Genomic DNA, 25,439 nt, shown 5'->3' with positions numbered 1-25,439 from the left:
TCTCTCATCCCTGTCCATACCATTTATTTTCTTTGTTGTAGACTCCAAAGTTCTCATTTCATGCATATTCTTTCGGGAATATTTTATTCAGAAAAATACAGAACTCCCCCCGTAATTTTTTAAATATTTAAACATTATTTTATTTTTTTTATGTGCATGAGTGTCTACCTGCATGTATATATGTGTACCACATGTACCTGGTGTTCGTGGAGGTCAGAAGCAGGGGTCATATCCTTTCGGACTGGAGTTTGAAACATGGGCCCTTGGCAAGAGCAACAGGGCTCTTAACACCTGAGCCAGGTGTCCAGGCTGAGTTCCCCTTTTAATGGTAAAGATCATATGTCACACTTCTGCGTTTTCACGTTATTATCTAAAAAATGTCATCAGCATAGTTGCATATGTGTATAGAGCTCCCTCATTCTTTTATTGGCAGCACTGTCAGAATGAACTGTAGCTATTTAATAACTTCATTAAAATGCTACGGGAGAACATTATTTCTTCTAGTGTTTTGCTGTGAATTTATAATAGCTGTCTAATTTCACATGAGTAGTTTTTAGAAGTAGACCTGTTGGGCCAATCATTTTATGTGTTGTATAGAACGGTTGATGATTGCCACATTGGTCTCCATGGCATTATACCGTGCACTCCCATCATCAAGTTTGCACTGATGATGATAATTATGGTAGCACTTACTGAGAACTTATACAGGCAGTTTGATGAGCTCTGTATATACACTGGGTCCTTAAGAACATGTAGCTGGGGCTAGAGAGATGGCTCAGGGGTTAAGAGCACTGACTGTTCTTCCAAATGTCCTGAGTTCAATTCCCAGTAACCACATGGTAGCTCATAACTATCCATAGTGAGATCTGGTGCCCTCTTCTGGCATGCAGGCAGACATGCAAGCGGACTAGCGTATGACTAATAAATAAGTTCTTAAAAAAAAAGAACATGCAGCAAAGGTCGTGTTAGTCCTTACTTGTAGAAGAGAGCCAAAGGTTTAAAATACTTGCTGGCCACGTTAGCACGTTGACTTGATGGAATGCTCCCAATTTTACTGTTTCCTTTTTTGAGCAGTGCTCGAACTGGATGGTAATATGTCTAAAATACAGAATCTGGAAAATCGGTGAAGGAATAGCAGAGGCTGGCTTAACTGAGTGGAATGGCAGATGGAGTTTATCTGGTCCTGCCTGCTCATAAAGCTTGGACACAGTCTCTGCAATGCGTGCACAGCGCTCTGTTGCTTACCCTTCACTTTGGGTGTGATGTGTCCTTAGGACAAACTGTGTTTCTTTGGTGCTTACATTTACCACTTCTTCAGAACATTCGAAACAGAGATCGTCATGTGTTTACTGTTTTAACAGAGCATTGTGCTTGTTTTGGTTGCCTTCTTCACGTTTTATTATGACTGCATCTCTGGGTGGAGGTAGCAGCATTAGATCAAGTTCAGAGCAGGCCCATGGCAGCAGTGACATGCACACCATATTTCTGTAGTACCCGAGGGAGGCTCCTTGTGTGTCTAGTGTCTAAGCTCAAAGACCTGTTCTCTGTCTGCATCTTAACTCTTTTCACGAGGTTTGTGTTATATCAGTCCTTCTCTCCCTAAACCCGTAGCATAAGCTTCAGCCGCCAGATCTCTTATAAATGAGAAAATGGAGGCTGCTGTGTAGAAGAGCCCAATCCATCAGCTTGTTGAGAAGAATGGGGTAATAACACACAGTGTGTCTTTGGGATTATAAGAGAAGTCGCATACCTCTTCTATTTTGGTTTAATACCTTATGTGTTTAACTTGAATCTATGTGGTAAAGATGAGGCTGTTTGCTTGAACCTATTTGATTTGGCAACATCTCTAGTCCCTACATATTGAATTAATGCTGTACTTTTAAAAATACAGTTGTATTTTAAACAATACTGTTTCTAATTATGAAATAATAGTGGCCTTTCAAATGATAATAGTATACTTTTCACAGGGTAAAATAAATATAGCATTTGACTTTCATTATAATTGAACTTAGTTATAGGCCTTTTACTTATGATCTAGTTAAAGCAAAAAAGACATATTAATATTAATGTATGTGTGTGTGCTTCTCAGATGTTTCAAAAGGCTTGTGAAATTTTTGGTTACTTGAGCTTTTCCAAGAATATTGCCAGTTGGGAAATTGTACGTATGATATTGTAATAACTACCAAAGCAATTTTATTTAAAAACTGAGTGTTATGAGCTTGAGAGATGGTTCAGAGAAACCATTTACTGTGTAAGCATAATGACTGAAACTCCAAGCCCAGCATGCACACAAAAGCCAGGTAGGCTTGCAGAAGCCTGAAATCCCGGCACCTGGCAGACAGAGAGAACGGGTCCCAAAGGCAAGCATCAGGCTGTTGAAGCCAGCAAGAACCTGATGGAATAAATTAAATGGAGAGTGTTTGAGGAAGATATCCAATATCAGTTTCTAACCGCCACAGGCGTGTTCAAACACATGAACATATTAATATATACTCACGCATTCTACATACACCTAAACATTCTAAATTAATTTATTTAAATTGGGTTTGTTTAATGTAGTTTTCTCTTTCTTTTTTGGGGATGGGGGGAGTGGATTTCTATCAGGGTTTCTCTGTAGCCCTGGATGTCCTGGACTCTCTTTGTAGACCAAGTTGGCCTTAAACTCTCAGAGATTCTCCTGCCTAGGCCTTCCCAAATGCTGGGATTAAATGCTTGCACCAACATGTCTAGCTACCTTTGATTTTCTTTATTTCAAATTGGAATTAAAAGAATTTTTAAAGTAAATATTTAGAGCTAAGTCATAGTTATTCTGGATGTAAAATATGTCGTCTTCTAATGAATAAGTGACAAAGCCTTAAAGACTGATGGAGCATGTCCACACATTAATTCTCTAGTTACTCCTCTAATTACTGTGTTAATAACAATGAAGAATTAGCTCATGTGAAGCCTTCATTATGAATATGCAAAATGATCGCTGTGCCCACCTCACAGAAAACCTGTGAGGTTCTGTCTCTTATGTAAAGTGATGTTCATCCAACTGAGCAAGCAGGTAGAACTGGAGTAAAATTAGGCCACTTTTTCAGTTGAAAAAATAACTGGTGGTAATGAGGCATTTGTAAAGTCAAACCTGAGGGGAGAGGGTAGCACAGTGGTTTTGACGTAGACAACAACAACCGTGCAGCAGTCAAAGCTTTTCCAATTCAGTTTCTCCTCTTGAGGTTTGGAATTGCTCGTAGCAGCTGGTGTGTTCAGGGACATTTTAATCTCCTTTTCACAACCTTCCAGATGTTTCAGGAAGCAAAAATTCCTGGGAATGGGAAGTAATGAAAGCCAAAGGGGACAGGAAGGACCTAAAGTAAATCATTTCAAACATTTTAGAAGGAGGTAGGATAGGAATCATGAAAAGCAAACATTGTGGATTAGAATTCTATCCCCAGAGTAGCTAAGGTGCAGTGAAGCAATAGAATTGAAGAATGGGCAGTATATCAGTTTCTGAGGTGGGAGGTTGGCGAGTGCACTAAGTTAGGATTAACCTAACTTATTAGGTTAGATTTTCCATAACTCTCTTTTTGTGGACTGTGTGTAGATCAAACACTAATAGTTTCCATGTGCATTAATGAATCTCACTTTGTCAGGAATTGGAAAAGAGAGGTGATGGTGAGAAATCCGATGAAGAAAATGAAGACAAAGAAGGGAGCAAAGAGAAAAATAAAGATGATGATGAAGATGACGATGATGCAGAGCAGGAGGAGTATGATGAAGAGGAGCAAGAGGAGGTAAAAGTCTGTTTGAGGAAGATAAGAGAGCTACTCCATAACCTTAATGATTATTTATGCCAACAAGACTCAAATGAGACTCTTGAGTGCTCATAATCCTATCACTAAAGAAAGTGGGGCAGGAGTTTGAGGAGCTGGGGCTGCTTGGCAAGACTTTGTTACAAAAACAAAATCCCAGTTTAAAGAACCAGAAATATATTCTCATCGCTGGCATGAGTTGCTTAGTTGAAATAATAAAGTGCCAAGTTTAATCGAGGAGATTAAAGTTAGTAGATTGGCAGCTTTTGCAGGCAAGGAGTTATGGACATTGATGAGAGGGGTGCAGTTCATATACAGCGTCATAAAAGTCGAAGACGGCAGTCGAGGTTCTAAAGGGCTCGGGCACAAAGGTCTAGACGCCATCCCTGCAGGGCCATCGCATCTCAAACTCCCAAGTTCACATGGACAGGAGCAGAGCGCCACTAAACTGCCCTTGGGTGTCTGGCTGTCAGGACTTGTTTGGAGTTTGTTTTTTGACTCCGTCAAGGTATTTGAGGAGGGCGACTGAGGTGCTCATAGCCTCCTGAGGACTGCAAATACTCCATAAGGTAAATGGAGGGTAAGGTATTTCCTTCCCATTCTGGGCCCTTTGTCCTTGCTCAAGGTCAGCTTCTAAGACTTGCTCTTTTATTCATCCGAAAATTTTCAGCTCTGAAATATTTATATGCTTTAAATATTCTATATTAAGATTTGCATTCTTTTGAAGTGAATATTGTTAGTATGGGTATATTTTTGTCTGTTTACAAATGTCTAGCCAACTTGCCAACAACTCACCTGTTAAATGATTTGCTTTCCTTATTGAGTAAATCATCATTTATCAGTTATTAGAGTCCCATGTTCTACTTAGACACAATTCTGGAGTCTGTTTCCACTGATCTCTTTCTTGAACAACACTGAGATATCCCATGAAATAGAAACTTTCTGTTTTCAATGCAATTTCTCTGCTACCCTCCCTTGTCAGAATTTTCCCAAGTATATTATTCATTCTTTCATATAACTTAGTGAATGAGGTTTTTTTCTTTTTAAAAATAAATTATTTATTTTTGTTTTCTGTGCATTGGTGTTTTCGCTCCATATGTGAGAGTGTCAGGTCTTGGAGTTACAGATAGTTGTGAGCTGACATGTTTGTGCTGGGAATTGAATCCAGGTCCTCTGGAAGAGCAGTCAGTGCTCTTAACTGCTGAGCCATCTCTCTAGCCCCCTCAGGTTTTTTCTAAAGATTTATTTTTATTTTATGTGTCTGCGTGTTTGCTCATATATATGTATGTGCACCATGTGTGTGGGTGCCCACTGAGTCCAGAGGAGGGTGTCGGGTCCCCTGGTACTGGAGTTATGGGAGGTTGTGAGCTACTTCAATGTGCGTACTGGAACCAAAGCAGGGGCCTCTATACAAGCAGCAGATGCTTTTTGTTACTGAGCTATCTCTGCAGCCTTGCCAATCAAGTCTTAAACGCCTCTCATCTGTCCCAAGCTTTGTTTTCAGGTCCCTCTTTTATTCCTTTTGTAGGCTGATGGGACTTGCTCCAGTTCTTTTGAGCCTTGGTTTTGCCTTCTGGATTCCCTTAATTTCTTTCTTTAAGTTAGCCCCTGCCTCACCGTTCACCTTTTTTTTTTTTTTTCCCAGATATACTGCAAACTGGAACATCCTTTTATCTTCTCTGATCTTTATCCCTTCTTCCCATCAGACCATTTGTGAGGAATCACAGATATTGCTACCACTTAAAAACACTTGCCCCACCTTGCTGGCTAACATCTTTTCTGATCCTCCTGTTAAACTGACTTTCTACAGAAGGTTTTTCTGATGATCCTTCCTCTTCATTTTCCTTTTCTGCTATTTTTTCCTTCACTCTTAGCCAGTGCTAGCAACTTCATAAAGAAAGTAAAACCATTCCCTGTTCTCTGCCATCATATTCAGTGTCATCCATTCCCCTTTTAGTCAGTGGGGTCACTTATTTTACCCCATGTGGAAGTAGTTGCCCAACTCCTTTTGAAACAATACCCAGGTCATTTCCCTTAACATGGTTTCAACATGTCTTTGTGCATTTGTTTCCTGTGTTGACAAATGAAAACATGCTCTGCTGTCTTCATGAAGCGTGTTGCCTCCATCCTCCACCCACCTGTCCTGCCTGTGGGAAAGCTTCTCTAGCTGTTGTTTGCTTACTTAGCTCTTTAAAAGCGTGTTTCCACCTCCACATTGCTCACCTCATCACCAAGTTTACCACTGATGCATTTTACTTGACATGGCCTTTCTGTACCATTTAACACCTTTACAAAATGTAAAATAATTCTATTGGTAAATATTATTTCCTTTACATAAACAGCTTAAGTCACTTATAGGCATGTACTGCGTGCCAAGCAGTGTCACAGCTACCAAGGTACTGAAAAGTTTGGTTGCTTCCCTTCATTTTTAAGATAAAATCCTTCTCATTTTTCTTCTGTTTCTTGCACCTTTTTTTTTTTTTTCTGGCATCTATAGTTCTCTTCTTTCTATTCTTTTGAGTATCATCATTCTTCAGGGTTTGGTATTTAATGTATTTAGTCTGTATTTTCTGTATTTAATCTCTGTGGTTGGTGGGGGTCTTACCATAGTTACTTTATATCAACTGTGAGTCCTTTTCTTTGTCACTTAGCGTATAGTGATTTTTACATTGACGTGTATGCTTGGCCATGAGACCATGACGGTAAGAGGTATCTCCCCTCATGGAAATTACTATGCAGAGGAGGAAAGACAACAGTTCTAACACAGTGACTAGTTCTGTGGCCGGATGCTGTAAGGGCACACACGAGGCACATGCTCCTAATTTCAGTATTAGGGAGGATCAGAAGCTCAAGGTTTTCTTCACCTACATGCCAGCTTCCAGGCCATCGTGAGACCTTGAGGCAGGCAACAAAATACTATAACTTGTAAGCTCTAGAGAGGCAGTGAGGAAGGTGAGGAAGCAGACTGGAGGAGGCTTGCAGAGGGCCTGCAAGTGATGAGGGTGGTGTGTTCCTGTCACGGATGTCGTGAGTCAGCTTGGCTCAAGGAGACTGTTTATGTAGAGGTTAGAGGTGACCACGATAGGGATCACTAGGATCTTGAATGCCAGGCTGAGAAATCTGGCTTTATCTTCCATGCTATGGTAAGCCACTAAAGGATTTTTAAAGTGGAATAGTGTAATTTTATTGTTATAGAAAACTCACTTGCTTCAATTGAGTCATGTTTGCAAATTTGTTACCAACCATTAGTTCAAAGCCACTGGTGAGGTTACTCCTTAAAGATGGCTCAGTAAGTAAAGGCGTCCCACCAGGCTGATTAGTTTGATCCCCAGAAGTCAGAGGGGGAAAGGAGAGAATGGAGTTGTCTCTTGACCCCCACTTGCACACCATAGCATGCGTGCACCCCCACAGTACAATAAATAAATATATGTTAATATAAAAATACATTTCTGGTTGTCCTAACAGGGATATTGTGGAGGTATTAATTAGGTTTGGGCAGTAGAGGCCAGTATTCTAAACAAGACTGACGTTTACAATGTTCTTTTGTTGTTTGTGTGTGTATGTAGGTGTGCATATGTAGTGTGTGTGATGTGTATGTGTGGTGTTTGTGTGTGTGTATTATATGAGGGTGTTTGTGCCTGTGTTTGTGTGTGCTGAGATAAGCCCTCACTGCATAGGCTAACTTGTTTAGAACTCAATACACAGCACAGGGTACCTTTAAATTTGCATCACTCCTTCTGCACCTCATCATAGACCCAGGTATTGTCCATGTCCATCTCAAAAATGCTCTTTTGATAAAATTCACTTCCTTTGTGTCTGGACCATATTTGTTAACATTAAGATTAACTCATTACAATTACAAATTCATGGCCCAGAGTGGTAGAGCACATCTTTAATTCCAGCAGTCTGAACTCAGAGCTAGCCTGTCTACATGGATAATTTCCAGGCCAGCTAAGGTGACATAGCCATATTGTAATGTAGTGACCTAACAAACACAGATTTTGGTAGTTTTAGAGCTCAGAACTAGGCCTCGGTAAGGTATTGCACCAAGTAAGTTTATATATCTGTATTTCATAGAGAAACAAGGCCGAGTGAGGGATAGAGATGGAGCTCCCTTAGAGGCCATGTAACTTTAAAGGCCATGTTCTTTTTCATCAATTAGGTAATTGAAATTTCATATAATGGATTTACTCATTGAGTTGAAGTTTGATGAACATTTCATTTTGACGAATACAGTGGAGTGTATCATCTGGTAACATTTACATGTTAAAGAAAATACTTCTCTTTTAATGCGTTGAATATTTAGCTTAAGAGTAAAGCTGGGACTCAGTGGAGAGCGAAGAGCCACTCTGGCCACCAGTCTCAGCAGGCTCTGAAACTTTGTGCCTGCATCAAGATTGCTAGCATCTCAATGTTAGCGTTTTTAGTCCCTACACATATCTGGGTATGTCTAAAACACCAGTGCTACTTGCTTGATTGTGAGTGCCAGAGTTTCTCTTCCTTGCTTTTATGTATGAATGTGTTGGCTTGTATTTGCTTGCACACATAGAGCCAAGGCCTTGTTTACTAGGTGGCTATATCTGAACGCTCTATTAGTCACCCCTTCCCTAGTACAAAGGCCCCAGGTTTCAGCTTGCTTCTGTACATTTATAAATTTCTTAGCATCACAGAAGCTAGGCCAGTTCTGTGGGGCTACAAAGGGTTTGTGTTGGATGCATAAATTTGCGGGATTTAGAGAAGAGAAAATAATATAAAATATACAAATATGTATATACATTCTAGATGTTTAAAGAGAAAGCTGTAAGATAAAATTGATTTTCACTGGACTGTCAACCCACCAGCCACCCAAGTAACAACATGGAAACTTTTTAAATGAAAGCTTGGCCTTAGCTTAGTCTTGTTCCCAACTAGCTCTTAAATTAGCCCGGTTATACTAAGCTACATTCTGCCATCTGGCCCTTTAACCTCTCTCTTATACAATCAGTATTGGCACCTGTTTCTTCCTCTGTGTCTGGCTGCTGATTCCCCCGCCTGATTCTTTCCCACCCTTTCGAAGTCCCACTTATTGTCTTCTGCTTTGCTATAGGCTGTTCAGCTCTTTATTAAACCAGTCAGAATGTTACAAAACACCGAGACAGGTGATGCTTCATAAAAGTAACACTACCAAATTCCGCCTCTACTCACATCTCTGCTGGTACAGAAATCGGCATTTGAATAATAAAAAGACAACCTTTACACAAGTCACACGAGATCTACCCAACAGCTGATAGTTAGAAAGCGTTCTTTTGAGAATGTCATCTGTTTCCACTGTAAATAGTAGAGATGTGGAGATTTGGGGGGAATATGATGGGGAGAGTGTGCCAGGGTCTTGCTGTATATGTAGTCCAGGCTGGCCTTGAACTCTGCAGTTCCCCCCACTCAGTCTTCCCCGGGTTGGGATTACAGATGTGAGCCACTATGTTTCTTCATTGCATAGCTAATTTCCCAATCTTTTTTTTTCATACATGCATCAGATCCCTGCCTGTCAGTCCTTGACCTTCCAGCCCCCAGTCAACTCTGGGTCATTGTAGAACAGGTCCTTAGCATTGTACCATTTCATGTCATCCCTCTGTAAGTTCATGTAGACACAGACTTAAGGGCTCTTTACCATCAGTGTCATTGCACTTAGTGTGATCAAGTATCTGGCCACCATTAATTTTTTTGATTGCTTCAAAATCTTTATTACAACACTTATAGAACCCATACTCTGCAGCCAGCTGAGAAGCCTTAATCTATATTCAAATAGGTTTTCAAAGTTTTGAGAGAAGGCACTCATGTCTTTTGACTCATTTCTAGTCTTAGGGATTGTGCCAAAACTGAAACCTTGCCAGAAGCCAAGAGGTCATTCAAGAATGTAATGTAGTTTCCTGTAGGTTTGGGTTGGAAGGAGACTGTCTTCTGATAGGAAGTGCAAGCCTCTGAGCTGAAGCTGTTACTCTTTGTGACTTCACGCCCGGGTTCTTAGGTGGTCAGTGCACTGGTGCAGCAGGCGCTCAGTGTTTCAGCATCTCACACCCTGTATCGCTCTACCGAGGAGCGCGGTGCTAGATGTTGCTGCTGCGCTGCCGCTGCTGCAGTGGCAGAATCTCAGCCCTCTGTGTTCTTAGCTGGTTGACACTTGAGCACACTAAAAAGTGGTTCTTGAGAGAAATCGGCCCAGGTAGAAATGTGTAAAAACTGCTTTCGAAGCCAAAAGGCTTTCTCTTCAAGTCTTCTGTTTTCTCTTTACCTTAGTTTGTTATTATAAATTAAAGGGGTGTTTTTTTGTATTGTATTCTAAATGTTGCTAATTCACTCTATTGACTAAGGAATATATCCTTTCACTTAGGAAAATGACTACATTAACTCCTACTTCGATGATGGAGACGATTTTGGTGCAGACAGTGATGACAACATGGACGAAGCAACCTACTAGCCATGGAATTTCTCAAATGCTTCATGGATACAGCTTCAAGCATTTGGATAGACTTTATTTCTGATAAGGCCTAAGTCCATATTTTGTGTTGTTCAGTGTTTTGTTTGTCAAATTCGTATCAAACTCTTCAGAACCATTTTGCTTTTACACACGACGTGACCTCTTCCATGCCTCTGATTCTGTAGTGGAGTTGTGGGGTTCTTTGGATCTTGTTTCATCTGGATTTGAATGTTTCTGAAGAGTCCTAGCATCCTGCACACTGTCTGTTCATACTTGAAAAGGGTCACTCTTGCTCAGCTGCCGACCTGTGGGAAAGCTGTTACTGGTCTAGTGGACTTCCACTAATACCGCACGTGGAGCACTTTAAAAACAAACTGGAAAATGATTCCTCTCACCTGCTATGTTCTAGCTTATCACACTGTGACTGTATAAACTTACCTGAGTTCTTAACAAGTTCAGACTTAGGAGATCTGAGTTTTGATGGTAGGAAAGAAACATGAACACAGCAAAAAATAGTGACCTGGATGAAATAAATTTCAGTTTACATCTCAGCCAAAACAAAAGCTTTCATGTGGGTGGAAGGTTATGAATATTTGGCCTTGGTGTGTGAGTTAATGTTTCTACTGTAATAAGTTTGACATCTTCAATTTGTTGAGTTTATGGGGGAAAAACCAACCTGAGACATGCTGTTTAATTCTGGACTTCATGTAAGTTGAAATAAGTCCTGGTTGTGTAAAACTTGTGATAGAATGGTGTGTGTGTGTGTGTGTGAATATGATGAAGGGCAATGCCCTCCAATGTATTTCAGAAGACTCATAAACTTCAAGCCAATTATATAGTCGTGTAAAATGAACTCAGGTCATCTTGAAATTATGATTGATTCTTCTTGTTTTAACTTACAGGATGACTACCCTGCAGTTTTATATTTTGCAGGAGAAAATATCCAGAAAACTTCACCTCTGAGGACTTTTAATATGCCAAAGATTTTCAAGAAAATTCACGGTGTACATTTTTAAACTAATATATTAAAATTATTGACCTAAAGGAGGAAAATCATTTTTTCTCCGCAGGGGAGACTTGTCACTCATTACCTTCTGACCAGAAACTGGAGTCCTACTTCTTCTCAGGATCAAGATAACCCGGAAAATGAGCTTACGTTTGTGTGCCTTAGTTTCTCCACTTGTAAACAGTTCCCTGTAAGAATTGTTTAAACACTAGCCAGAATTTACCAAATACGCAGTCTTTTACCTTAATGAAACAATCATGTCTTAACTTTGATTTTTGCTTTGTAAGCAGCTGTACTGTGGAAAGTGAAATAGTTGTGAGAAACACTGTCTTGTTATAATCCGGTTTCCCAGTCCTGTACCTGTGTTAGAAGTCATAGTTAGTTTCTACTGTCTGAAGAGATTCCAGCATTTCATTCTCAGGAGAAGGATCCCTTTCAGGAGCAATACTTCCAGTGTTTCAGGATGGCTGTGAGAGCCCATCTCATCAGTATGGAGCTTGTAGTGAACACACGTGTCTCTCATCCAGTTCCCAGGAGTGGATAAACACGTGACTTTCATCCAGTTCCCAGGAGCGGATAAAAATGTTTTAAGATTCCGAACAGAAACATCAAGTCTTAAAGCTTCAGTGTGTTCAGAAATTTACAAGAAGTTTGTAGTAATGAAGGCAAATTGTGTTATTTGGGAATAATAGGTCCTATGTTTTCTTACATTTGGTACCAGAGCCAAATAACATGTACGTCATAAACAGTTTATTTCATAGTTCTGTCTCCTTCCCTTGTTACAGATGTGCAGATAACTGTTCAGATTGGGTACAGGCATTGGCAATAACTTCTTCCCTAGTTTCCAGGGTGTCTTCACTCTTGTGTTCCTGCCAACAGGAGGGAAGATGCTTTCCAACATTCTTTATTCTGGGATTTCCATCCCTGTGAAAGATAAGTTTACAACTTTAAACATTAATTTTGAGAAAGGATAGAATTTTTCAGGCAGCTTGACAAGCATAAGTCATGTTTTCTTTACTGCAGAGACTATGAAATTGCTTTGTAGAGACACCTTCTTAATGGTTAAATAAGTGTACTTACTGGGACTGGTTGGTGAAATGTCTTTAACATAATGCTAACAAATAAAACTAATTGGTACAATGATGAGTTTTCTGTATTTGTTTACACATGTAAAGTTTAAAAAAATAAAATTTTGGCCTTAATACCAAGATGGTTTTCCGTGAAATATTTCTTTGGTAGAAAAAAACCAGTTAATTCTAGTTTTTCTCTGCTAAAGTAGCTTTATTGAGTAGGGATGGTTGTAGATCAAACCCCCACCACATACAAAGGAACACTCTTGGCTTTAATTCAGCAGGAAACCTGTGCTCACTGTTTTCTTCAGCAGTGTTGCTGGAAGAGGCCAAAGCATCAGAGGACGGCTGTTCTTCTCTCCATCCACACCTTCAAGTGACAAGTGTGAGAGGAAGTGTGAGCCAACTTTAAGGTCAAGCTGCTTTAAAATGGAAAAATGTATGGGAAAGATGAGTTGCCCTGAAGAATTCTTTCTGGTTCTGTGTGTGTGTGTGTGTGTGTGTGTGTGTGTGTATTATTTGCATATGGTATATATCTAAGTGTTCATGTGTGTGCAAGTCTGTTTTCAGGCCAAAAGTTAGGTACTCTTCTTTCATTACTGTTCATTTGGAAGGATAACCAATCCCTCTAGATTATCTGGCCAGTGAGCACGGGGATCTTGTTTCTGCGTCCCCTACACTACGATTACAGTTGTGCGCCTTTTTACTTGAGTGCTGGGACTCTGCACTCGGGGCTTCATGCTTGTCCAGCAAACTTATACTGACTGAGCCTTCTCCTGAGTCTCCAAGATTAATATTCTTGAAAGGCACTTTTTTGTTTTATTTCTTTTTTATTTTGGCACTTTTGTTTTATAAAAACTTAAAACTTACATTTAGAGCATCTCATGAGACTGACTCGGTTTTGGAAGCATGGCCTGGATTTAACAAGTCTTGCCCAGAAGCACAATTCCTCAATAGCATTTATCTAATATTTGTTTTACATCCAAAAATTAATCTGTTATATATTAACAAATAGGAAGTGTGAATTGATTGAATGTGGCAGCTTGAGTTTATAACCAGCTATGAACTCCACTAGCTGTAACAACTGCCCTGGCAGGACAGGTCCACTGATGTACTAGTGGCACAAGAATCATGGAAGCAACCAATCACTTTCTGATTATGTTAAGCCCAGCTCCACAAGAGGAAACCCATACTTAGGACCATTATCAATCCAAGAACCTACCATTCAACAGATTGTAGGCCTGGAGAGCCTACTATTATGCTTGTAAATAGTAAAGTAGTAAACTGTCCTATTGACTCTGAGAACTCATCTGAGAAAGCTATTTGCAATAGATGGCGATTAACTGGCCAAGGGACAGAGAATTAGAGTCTGTATTGCACACACACACCCTCCCAAGGCTCAGGATCATTGAAGAAGAGAGGATGAAAAGAATCTGACAGCCAAGGACAGTAGGTGACTACTTGGAAACACTTGGATACAGCAGGGTAGCTACACCTGTTAACGTGTGACAGCATGTACAAGACCTGTGCAAGCTCAAGCCAGATCAAATTCCAGGAAGGCAAGGGAAGTCGGGAACACAATACTACTGGTCATGAAGCAAATGGCAATTAATACCAGCTGAAAGAAGAGTCAGCTTTCTGTAAGAATGTATCTCATGGTATGTCAACCACCATGCTCCAGTGAAAGGCACATACCCAAGAATAATTGGGTACCATACTGGTGCCTGTAATCCCTGCACTTAGGAGGCAGAGGCAGGCATGTGAGTTTAAGGCCAGCCTGGTCAAAAGAAAGAGAAAAAGAGAGGAAGAAAGAAGAAAAGAGAAAGAAGAACTAATGTGAAAATGTATTTTAAATAGCTTGAAAGATAAAATTGCTTTATTCAATTACATTCAACAACTTCCATTTTCAAATTGATTAATAAAATAGAAAGTTTATTATAATTTGCATATCCTTAAATATGAAAAACAAGGCAAAAAAGTTTAAAAACCAGTTTTACAGATGTACATGCTAACAATGGTTTAATATATTTGCAATTATATAAAATACATTATACAAAAAAATTTTAGCTTTTCATACATAAAATGAATTAAATAAAGCATTTATAATTTTCTATGGTCTAACAGTGCAATATGCACATACTTAGAAAAAATACTGATTTCCTGAGCAACAATGTTGTAATTCAAAATCAGAAAGAATCCCATGATAATGCAGTGTTTACATAACAGCTCTGTGATACGCTTGAGACTGGGTCTCCACTTCTACTTGCAGCCATAGCCTTCGCATTTTCACTGAGGTAATGCTAGGTCTTTTTACTAAAGAGAAATAATCAATTACTAAAGAGTGTTTCACTTAATAAACCAAAAAGCAGAGCCCATAAAAAAGCTTTAACAATCAAACTCCACCAAAAAGAAAATCTGAGATCAGAGACTTCTTAGTTCATAACATGGCCAGCTTTGTAGGGGGCACAGTGAAAATATTCAAATATCTATCCATTGGTTCAAAACAAACTCAACCATGTACCTAGTCTTTACAGAGCCATGAATTTTTCCTGTAACGATATCAGATGTTTCTTTACTTGGAATTCCAAATTTTTAAGTGAACTAATAAACTCAATGACTATAACTCAATTCTGTTGGGTTTATAACAGCGCACACACATGCACACATAAAAAAATTAAAGCCTCAAAGCAAATTCAAGTAAGGGCTTGAACATGATCCACAGTAGCAAACAATGACAATTGTTTACAATGTAGTTTGCAGTTGCCAAAATTCTACTAAATGCTTACATTTTTCTTTTGAAGATGAAAGCATAATTCTATATAGAATTATATTCAACTAATAATTCTAAAATATATAGGCAAAGCTAATTGCTTGGTTGTTTCCTAGGGATGTATGTTGTATTTCCTTCAAAAACGATGTGCCTCAAGACAGAAATTATTTTAACCAGCAAATAAATATACCTCCTCCTTTAAAAATAAGTTATCCGATCCTTCAATTACAATTCCAAAGTAAAACCAGCAAAAAAAAAAGAATCACAATTCTGTAATTTAATCTGCTTGATGTAAACAAAAGTCTTCAAAGGTTATGTAGCCTATTCTGCCCTGAAATCTGTATTTTCTTACCCTAAAACTCAATTTTTCAGCAGGCTGAATAAATACAATGTAAACTGGATGTGTTAACACTGAGCATAGTTAAAATTTCAAAATGCACATGGCATCTTAAAAACAACTAAAATTATTTTAACTAAGATTTACTAAAGGAATCAATGTACTAGAACTGTCCTATTAAGTATTTTAAAGGAAATTTTCTAAAACTTTTCTGATACATGTAAGGGCTTTAAAATGACTGACTTTTGTGTCTGTCTTTTTTGTAATGCTTTTTCTTCTTGAAGCATATAAAACCCCAAATATAACAAATATGTATTAATAATTCCTTGTATCACGATTTGAATTTTATATACACAACATTTAAAAAGCTGAAACACTGATTTAGGAAACAATGTCCAGAAAATGAGGTGATGTAACATATTTTAAAGTATGGAGTTTAGTATCCAGAAAACGTGCAATCCATTACGTGCACGTATATTTTTAAAACACATACTTACATTGAATTCAGTATGCGAATACTTCTTAGCCAAATTAGTCGTCCCACAACAGATTCAGAAAATGCCACTCTTAAGCCCTTTTGACCAATCCACACAACTTTGGCCTGTGTTTCTCAATTTAATGGTGCAGATTAGGTGGGGATAATTGAAATCTGACATTTTGTTTTTGAAAAGCAGAGATCAAGCGGTCACCAAATAAATCAATCTGTCTTACTGCAACTGTAAAAGTCCTGCTTACTCATTTTTGCTTACTAAATCATTTTTTTCTGCAAAACTTCAGAGGCAGATAGTACAAATTTGTTTTTACTCCATTAACTTATGCTTTAAAGTGAAGACAGACAAATTTACATAGGCTATGGAATGATACGCTGTGGAATGAAATCTGACACAATGTTTCAACTTTAACTGGAAAGTGTACATGAACTTATATAAAGTGACACTGTAAGGCTTGAGTATAATTAAGGCATGTTACAATTTTTAACAGCAATAATCAGTCATAGTATGTAAGGGGGAATTTGCTGAGTATGCTTTTTGGTACATCACGTCATTAAAGAACTATAAAAAGTGCTTTCAAATAGCACATACAAGTATTTTTAAAAATAGGTGGAGGTGAGGCTAATGGGCTGGTTATAAAACATTCCTTTAAAAAAATTTTTTTTAAGGAATATGTCTTGACCTATTTCAGTGTCCTTGTGATTAACTGGTAAGTTTCCAACCCTAAGACATTATTTTGGGGTCTTAAAATTTTTAATCTATTTCTTAGCCTTTGTTACACAAATTATAGATTATGTTTTTATATCTGTTTCTACATTACACTAAATATGATTTTAAAGTTTCAAATTTGAGTATTAAGTACTTGGTATCATAAATAATTTTAGAATCAAAACTTTTACAACTAGCATTTTGGTAGCAGGTAAGGTAAGCAAAGTTTCAGTGGTAAGCATTTGAGACACTGGACATCAACAACCTTAAACCTTAATTAAAAATTAATCTTTTAAAGATAAAATTTAAACATACCTAACCTTGAATACTAAAAATGATAGCATCTTCTAAGTCAGAATTCCTAGACATACATTTAAATTAATTTCTGCTTTAAAAATTGATGTATGGACTGACCAGTTTCAATATAAAGTAGCAAATGCAGGTTATAGACCATCCATTTGTAAAAGAGCTCAGGGACTTTTAGGAAGGTAAAAACAAAGTGTCTTTGATCCTGGATTCCGGCCTGGAAGCAGTGAACAGCCGTAGGTGAATGACCATATTCCGCGCGCACACGTTGTCATTAGTGCTGATGGAAGCTCAGCGTCAGGTCTTGTGTTGGGCGTCAGGTGACTGAGGGTCTCGCCTGTACAGTCTGTGGTCATCCTGCTGACCGGTGTGTATCCCTTTCGTGGCAGTGATGGCATTCTCCATTTCTCTGGGCTGTGATGGAGCTGTGAGTCCTGGATGCAAGGATGAAGAACCCACCGTTGAGTGGTGACTAACATCCACCTTAGCCAAAATTTCATAATACAGCAAATAAAACACCGGCGTTACTATACCCACTATCAACATTATCACCACAGCCGTCCACCAACCAATTCCCCAGTCTGCTCCAAAATATGGATCCTTTCGGTGAAGGCTTTTGTTAGCATGTTCAAATCGGATCTGTGGTGCTGCTAAGGCAGACACCACCTCATTCAGGTTCTCCTTCTTGGTGTCTGTACACTTTACTATCTGCTCTATGTCTCGATCCACTTCTTTCAGGAAGCTTCCAGCTGACTCACTGGAAGAAAAAGAATCGGCTGGCACCATTTCCTGTTCTTCAACACACGGAGCAGGGGGAGGATGCAAGCCTTGTCTTCCCTTCGGAGGATGAAGAGTTTCAGTCAAAGAACTAAACCTTTTAACTGGAATTTTTATAGACCTAAGAGCAAAAAAGTCTTGATCACTGATGAGATTGTTAACTCTTTTGATGTCTGCTACCTGCAAAAAAAAAAAAAAAAAATTGCAACATTGAATTGAATTCTAAAATTAGACCTTCAATGGTTCAATTTCATTCTATGATTGCTGTTATCTCACCAGATTTTACATGTTGCTTACATACGGGAACTGTAAACACGAAATTTATCTAGTGTTAGGAAATCACCAACAACTCTGAATCAGCACCTACACAGTAGTAACACTAGTTGGCAAGCAATCTGTGAATAAACAATTATGGGCACTAATGTTCCTATTCTAATGTGCCAACTGCAGTATAAGCATGTTAAATTACCCAGTTCAAAGTACTGTTTATCAAAACTAAAACGCCATCAACTCTACAGGGCACCATGCTTCTAGTTATCTTTAAGAGAGAAACTGCACCGAATATAATGAAGGCATCTGTTTAATTGAGATACGTGGAGTAAAGGCTCAAGCAAGAGCCAACTTTATTCAGAGCATCAGGCAGTTTATAGGGCTAAGATTCTGAATAAAGTATAAAATCACAAGGACAAGGCACATAAGGAAAAAACGGTTTTTCCTTAGAGGCATGTGAATAACAAGAGCTGAAATAAACTCACTCCTATCTGCTATACCTGGGAAAAACACAAAAACATATACTAAGAACACTTCGTTCTGAAGAAGCTGAGGTTCCTGTTTTGTTGGAGCACTCTCACAGCAGTCAGAATTCTCACATGGCTCCATTCCTTGGCTGTGTTCCAACACGCACCGTCATGCTACTCTCAAAGATGCCAGAATGCAAAAATAACAACAAAAAACAAACAAACAAAAAACAACCATACACTTGACGTTTAATACTTTATTCACCTCACTCTCCTATCTTCTGAAGTTATTTTTCCCTGAATCCATCAGTGTAAATGAATTGTGCAATCAATCACTCCAACATCAGGCTCATAGTTCCTTTATATACATTGTAAACCCCACCTGCCCCATGCCACTATGATGGGGGAAAGAAAGGATGGGCTGTTTCTCACATTATCAATTAGTTAGCCAGGTTTTCTCCCCACCTTTTTTAGTTCCATGTGTTACATTTAAGTCAATACTTCAAACTCTTATCCTGTGCTACCCAACTAATGTCAAGAGATGTAGAATGAGTCTAAGATGGAACTTTGGTTTAGTCATCTCCATGGGTGAGGATGGTGCCACTCCATGATACAGAGCACTGCAGAAAGTGGGAGAGGATGTGCACAGAACTTAGATATACTGCCTTTTAGGTGCCTGAGCTGCACAAGTGAACGATAGTTAGGAGAGGTGAAGACAGATGTCTGAATCTCAAATGAGAGGATGAGGCTTGAACAGTCACTAGAAAAGATATGAGAAAAAAGAGAGAGGCGAGCACCGTGCACAGCACTAACATCTGAGGAATGTGTATTAGAAACGGGTAGAAAGTGCTCAAGAAGGCAGCATCACATGGTGGCCAAGTGCACACGTCTGTGTTTGAAGCACAACTGTTACTTTCTATTTGTGTGTTTTAAGGCACAGAATCTATCTGTTACACCATTTCTATACTTGTAAAAAAAAATCAATAATGATATTCGTACCTTATAAGGTTGGTGTAAGTATTAATGGATTCATACACACACACACACGGAATACGTGGAGTAGTGATCTCTACCCTTATCATATGATGTTAGCATTTACTGAATATTACGTAGCATGAGACTCTGAAATCTGAAGCATTTTAGGAGGTCAAGAGGAGGTCAAAGGGGCCATAACAGAATCAGTGATCTGTACTTGGAAAATGAAAAACATCCGACTGGGCAAAATCTCTTACTCTTATCAAAGGTTTTTGGATAACTACTGGGAGAAAACTGCAGGTTAACTAGCAGTGAGAGGGTAAAAGGAAGGGGTACTATTGCCAGTTCCACTTTAGCCAGTTCTGTCTTAAAGGAAATGAAGACGCAAATAACCCCAAAGCGTGACCCCACTCTATTTTAACGTCACTTGCTTTAAAGAAGTGCTTGGTACCTGAATTCAGCATCTAAAACTCACCATATACCTAGGCTAAGCCTCTAAATATACAGAATAATGTTTCCTATGTTATGCTAACTAACTTGGACACATATAGAATTCCAGCTGTGGACCTTTCATGGCCCTCATCAGTAACAAGCATGTTTTCAGTATAGCAGTAACTACTGACTGTATCTTCAGAGCAACGGTAAGTCCTTTTGTAAGACAGGTTTCTTTGCAGATTGAGCTTCCATGATAAGGAAGCACAATGGGCAACCAACTCTCCCCTCAGGGCCAATGCCTTCTCTCCTCTGTAAGCTTATCAGGTGTCAGCATTCCTGTTTCAGTTCTTATGTTTGCTATACACAAAGAAGCTAAGGAATGAAAACCAAGTGCCTATCTCTCTACCACTTTTAAAATATATTCCAACAAAAGATTTTATTAATCTTTAGATCTAAAGCTATAGTTGATTTTTACATATTATGAATAACTGAAATAATTACTTCATCCTGAAAAAATATTATATAGAACATCATGACAATAGGAAGTTGTTTCTTTTAATCCTATTTAAGCATACACACATATACACATTTATACAGCAAATATATGAAAATATGTATTCTTACTGCATAGTAGGATGATAGGTTACCAGTAAAGGGATTTCAAGTACAAAAACATTTATATTATAAAAAATTCTACAGATGGAAATAGTAATGAGGAGAAGAAAAAAAATGATGCAGAATTTCATATTATTAAAAAGAGCTCTCATGCTACATGTTAAAAATAACACAGGGATGTAGGGGGCTCAGCGGTTAAATGCATGTCCTACAGGTTTGTTTCCTAGCACCATATCAGGCAGATTACAACTACCTGTAACCCTAGCTCCAAGGGAACCAATGCCCTCTTCTAGTCTCCAATGAGTTAAGTCTATGAGGTTATAAGTGATGCCTAAGATAGGAAAAATACAAGTTACAGAATAATACACAGTATTTAACAATTTTAAGAACAAAATACATAAATCCTTTATCAACCCCTAAATATGTGTCTGCACAGATGTTTACAAGCATAGAAATAGGGTACAGAAACACACCAAAGTATGTTCAAGAATTAACTTAAATGCTAAAAAGGTCATGTCCACAGGCACGAGAACTCTGGGCAAAGAAAAGTGAGCAAAAAGAAAAGGAAGAAGGTAAGAGGACACAGAATTGACTTCCATTCTGGCCGGTCTAATGGACAAATAATTTATTCTGGACTCTATTATGCAAAGTAAGTTAAATGAAAACTTACCGTGCAACAGTACTGAAGGGCTACTGCATTTAGCGTGTCTCCTTCCTGTATATCTTTTGTTAATATAATAATGTCATCAAGTCTATCTCTCGATGTGCTTCTTCGAACCTTCTCCTTTCCCCTGGATCGAAGTTCATACACTTCAGCATCTTCTTCCAGCATGTCACTGTCTGTACAATTTCCAAAAGTGTGTACCTGACCACTGGCCTGAATCCCTGGGAGGGAAACAGTCCGATTCTGATTCCTCCCTGCCATGACGCTGTAATCTGGAGGAAGAAAAAAGACCCTGAAATGTCGCTGATCCATTTCAGATTTACATAAATCTTATACTCTAGATACTACTTTTTCAAATAATTGTTTTAGTTCTATAGGAATTTAGGTTCAGGTTCTGGAGAACTGCAGCCCACAACCTGACAATGAAGACAGCACAGGAAGAGGTCAGCCAATGCATGGCTGAAACTGTCCACTCAGGGCTCCTGTTCACCTAGAAACTCGTACACAATCCCAGGCTTGACATACATATCATCTTATTATTTATTAAAGACAAAAGTAAATCCAAATGCTGAGACACTGTGCTCATTCCTTTCTATGTTACCAATTCCACTGTGTACTGGTGACTCAGTAGTTAATTACGTTTGTAGTCAAACCGGAGTTCATCCTGTGACTTGCATGTAATAAGGAAAGAACCAGTGTCTACAACTGTTCTCTGACCTCCAGGGCCAGGATGTAAAAACACTATGTGAGAAACTGAACCGTGGCAGAATTTTTGGTACTGCACAACACACTGAGAACTTTCAGAGTTGATCAATGAAATGATTTCGAGTTGCCAATTGTCAGAATGCTGTTTCACGTAAATGTTAACAAAAGCGTCATGTTTGTGAATAATTCAAGGATTATTCAGAATCTCAATCCAAATTCATTTTAACAGTTTCTCATGAAAACCAAGTCAGCAGCTCTAACAGAAATCTTAAAAATACCTACTTATTTATTTATAGTGTGTGTGCTGTCAAATGTGCATGTCAGAGGACAACACTGGATACCTGGTTCTTCCCATCAACCACGTGGGTTCTGGGGATGGATGTCAGTTCATCAGGACTGAGAGCAAGTACCTTTATACACTAAGTCATTTTGCCAGTCCTCTAACAGCAATTTTTGAAATCAAACATCATAATAACATAGAATCCAAAAATTATACTAATTTGATATTTACATGTTGAAAAATGACAGTAGAAAATGTTAAACATATTTGTTTTGTAATGGAAGCATTGTGTTTCTATAGCATCAACTGAGAATTAGACTAAGAATTATTTATCAATGAATACAACTTATTTACTTTCAAGGTCACTGTCACACATTTATCATTTTGGTCTAATTCTCATTAAAATGAAACAGGAACTTAAAAACAAACTTCACATTCAGTTTTGGCTTCACTTTAATTATCCACATGAGAGGACCAATGGAGTAAGAGGCACTTTTGCAGGTAAAAACAAAATAAAACAAAACAAAAGTATAATAAAATAAAAACAAAAAAAAACTTTCAAGCTTCAATGTATCTCAGACATGAAACAAGAACTTAAGAAAGCATTCATAGCTAAATATAGTTCCATTCTCTTAAAATACGGAAGACAGAAAGCTACATCAGGTTTAGTTTTCTTTGTCGATTTGATAGACACTAGACTCCTCTGAGAAAAGGAAACTTCAGTTGAGAAAAATGGCTCCATCAGGCTGGCCTGTAGGCAAACATGTAGAGCATTTTCTTGATTAATGACAGATGCTGGAGAGCCTAGCCCGGCATGGGTGGTGGTGTCACCCCTGGACAGGTAGACCTGGTTGGATAAGGAAGCAGGCTGAGCAAGGTATGGAGAGCAAGCCAGTAAGCAGTGTTCTTCCCAGTCTCTGAGGAGCCACCGTGGCTTTCTTCAATGATGGACTGTGATGGGGATATGTAGGCCAAAAGAAACCCATGTTGCTTTTGTGGTCTTTATCACTGCAATAGAAAGCAAAGTAGGGGTCTGGAGAGATCAGCAGTTAAGAGCACTAACTGCTCTTTTGGAGGAACAGGCTTCAATTCCCAGAACCCACATGGCAGCTCACAACTGTCTGTAACTGTCTATTCCAGGGGATCCTCACACAAACATACATGCAGTCAAAACATCAATGCACATAAAAGAAAATTTAAAAAAAGAAAGGAAACTAGGTCAATTATAATGAAGGCAGAATAAAACTAATGTTAAACATTCAAGTATGTTACCTCAGTGAAGATAAAAATCTTCAAGCAAACATGGAAAAGGTGTCCCTAGGGGAGGAAATATTATGTCATGGAATCCTACAATGTAAAATGATGTCTAGAAGGATGTATTCCTGTTTTGTATACTATGGATGAGAAACAATTACAAAGTAAAACAAAACAAACCAACAATGGGGGTGGGCAAGAAACAACAAAAGCAATTAACTCCAAAACTCAGATGACAAAAGATTACAGTCTCTCTATAAAAACATATTTAAGTTTCAAAACTATTTCATTTAATTAAATCCAGCCCTTAAAGTCCAGCTTCTGACCTTGCTTTACAGTAACACTGTATTGCTTTAAAAATTCAAAGGTCTCTATTTAGATAATAAGAGCTATACATTAGTGGCTTTCTTCAGCTGCTCCCACAGGTGCTACACTATTTATTGCCAAAACCACCCCTAATTTGACAGTCCCAAACTAAAGAAAGCCCACAGTTCACATCTCAGGAGCAGTTTTAAATCAGGAGCATCCCAGTTTCTCCAAGGACAAGTTTTATTTCCACTTACTTATCCAGGTCTTTTCTTTAAAAGAAAAAAAAAAAAATCGCACATCATTGATCAAGAGAATATCTGTCAGTTTTGTGGAATCAGAAACAAGCTGCATACATGCATATCCTATCTGGGTAAGTGACTGTTTCATACTCTCAAAAGCATACATGAGCAGAAAAGACTCAACATAACGCAATGTATAGGTGGTTACATTGCCTTGGGTACGCTGTCCCTTTCTTTGCTCCTTGTCCCTGGAACCCTTACTACAGCTATCAGAGATTTACTGAGTAATACCTAAAAGCCATTTGAGACATAATTTACTCATATCAATCTTTTCTTCATGATCGATTCTAAAATCTAAAGACTCGCATCTTCACGTATCTGGCTCTCTTCCTCTAAAATGAAAGGAAAGCGTAACAACCAACCTGGACACTCATGTCTGAATAACCAAGAATTGGGTGTGCTCGTCTATAACCGAGTGCCCGGCTACTACACTTTGGCCCAGGCAGATAATGACATGATCAAACTCCTGAAGATTAGAAAGTACACAGTATCCTCAATTCTCTTCACCGCTCAGATTCCGTGAAGATGGAATCTGGCTTCAGAAAACTAGAACACGTTGCATGCCGCGCCGCTGACAAGCGTCATGAAAGTGATCATCCACAGATACAGTGTGCATGTTTTCACCCGCTCAGTCCATAACCTAAAGCGACCTCCCAGCCCCTGGGTACTACATAGTAACCGCTACTGCGTGTTTGGTCTTGACCTTAGGCAGGGCGCGACCGACGACTCCTAGCGCACAAGCCAGTTCAGCACTCGGGACAGAATCACGCGGGTCCTTCCCACAATGGCCAACGTTAAACCAAAGCAACTGCAAAACTTCCTCCCTGTCCATTCCACTCGTTTATATATTTATTTTTTTCCTTTTCCTCCTTATCCCCAGCGATGATAACATCCGTGATTTCTAGGTAGCAGCATCGGACCGGGACGCTTCGGAGCAGATGGTGTGGAGACCCAGCGGCGCGGTAGGAGCTGCCCGGAACCGAGGCTGGAGTCCCTCCCGACCCGGGGCAGCGGCCCACGGTGACCCCGCCGGCGTCGAGCCCCGGCCCGCCCCAGCCCCGGCCCGCCCCAGCCTCCGGCACCTGTACTCTAACAAGGGCGCGGCCCCACGGGGACGCCCGCCGGCACAGCCGCGGCGCGGGGGGAGCTCATGACCGTCTCCGGCTACCCGGCAGCCTGGATCCGCTGCTGCCACCGTCGCCGCCGTCCCCGCCTTCCGCACCAACAGCCGCCGCCACGTCCGCAAACCTGCGGTGCGTCATCGCGTAGAGTGGGCGGTGGTGCGAGGGCGTGGGCGGGGAGCCCAGAACGCCGGCAGCCAACCGCAGGCCCACGCCAGCACGCAGGCGCGCCGACGCACCGGGGCGTGGCCGAAGCCGGGCCCGCCCCCCGCTCCCTCCCCGCCCCCCCGCCCCCCCGCCCCCCCGTCCCCTCCCCGCCCTCGCCCTTCCAG

General features: G+C 39.6%; 2 protein-coding genes across 4 annotated transcripts in view; one reads left to right on the top strand and one right to left on the bottom strand.

The window, feature by feature from the left end:
* Nucleotides 1-12,448, top strand: part of Polr3g (RNA polymerase III subunit G) — a 37,758-nt gene extending 25,310 nt beyond the window's left edge. For both annotated transcript variants that reach the window (XM_055604037.1, XM_055604036.1), the window contains exons 7-8: nt 3,636-3,776; nt 10,162-12,448. In XM_055604037.1, coding sequence (XP_055460012.1) covers nt 3,636-3,776; nt 10,162-10,248 — 228 coding nt within the window. In that variant the 3' untranslated portion in view covers nt 10,249-12,448. The remainder of the gene's footprint in view (nt 1-3,635; nt 3,777-10,161) is intronic.
* A 1,787-nt stretch (nt 12,449-14,235) lies between these two features.
* Nucleotides 14,236-25,219, bottom strand: Lysmd3 (LysM domain containing 3). 2 transcript variants are annotated; one of them, XM_055604060.1, is made up of 4 exons: nt 25,069-25,213; nt 21,146-21,411; nt 17,474-17,893; nt 14,236-17,370 (listed from the first exon to the last, which is right to left on the bottom strand). In XM_055604060.1, the coding sequence occupies exons 2-4, from the start codon at nt 21,398-21,400 to the stop codon at nt 17,101-17,103; spliced, it is 945 nt and encodes a 314-aa protein (XP_055460035.1). In that variant the 5' UTR covers nt 21,401-21,411; nt 25,069-25,213; the 3' UTR covers nt 14,236-17,100. The 2 variants fall into 2 exon arrangements, with proteins under 2 accessions (XP_055460035.1, XP_055460036.1); XM_055604061.1 differs by having other exon boundaries at nt 14,236-17,893; nt 25,069-25,219.
* Nucleotides 25,220-25,439: the final 220 nt, after the last annotated feature.

The sequence above is a fragment of the Psammomys obesus genome, unplaced genomic scaffold, assembly GCF_907164565.1.
Source record: "Psammomys obesus unplaced genomic scaffold, mPsaObe1.curated_primary_1811, whole genome shotgun sequence".
Taxonomy (NCBI): domain Eukaryota; kingdom Metazoa; phylum Chordata; class Mammalia; order Rodentia; family Muridae; genus Psammomys; species Psammomys obesus.
The sequence above is the reverse complement of the archived record's forward strand: the minus strand, read 5'-3'. Positions and strand labels throughout refer to the sequence as shown.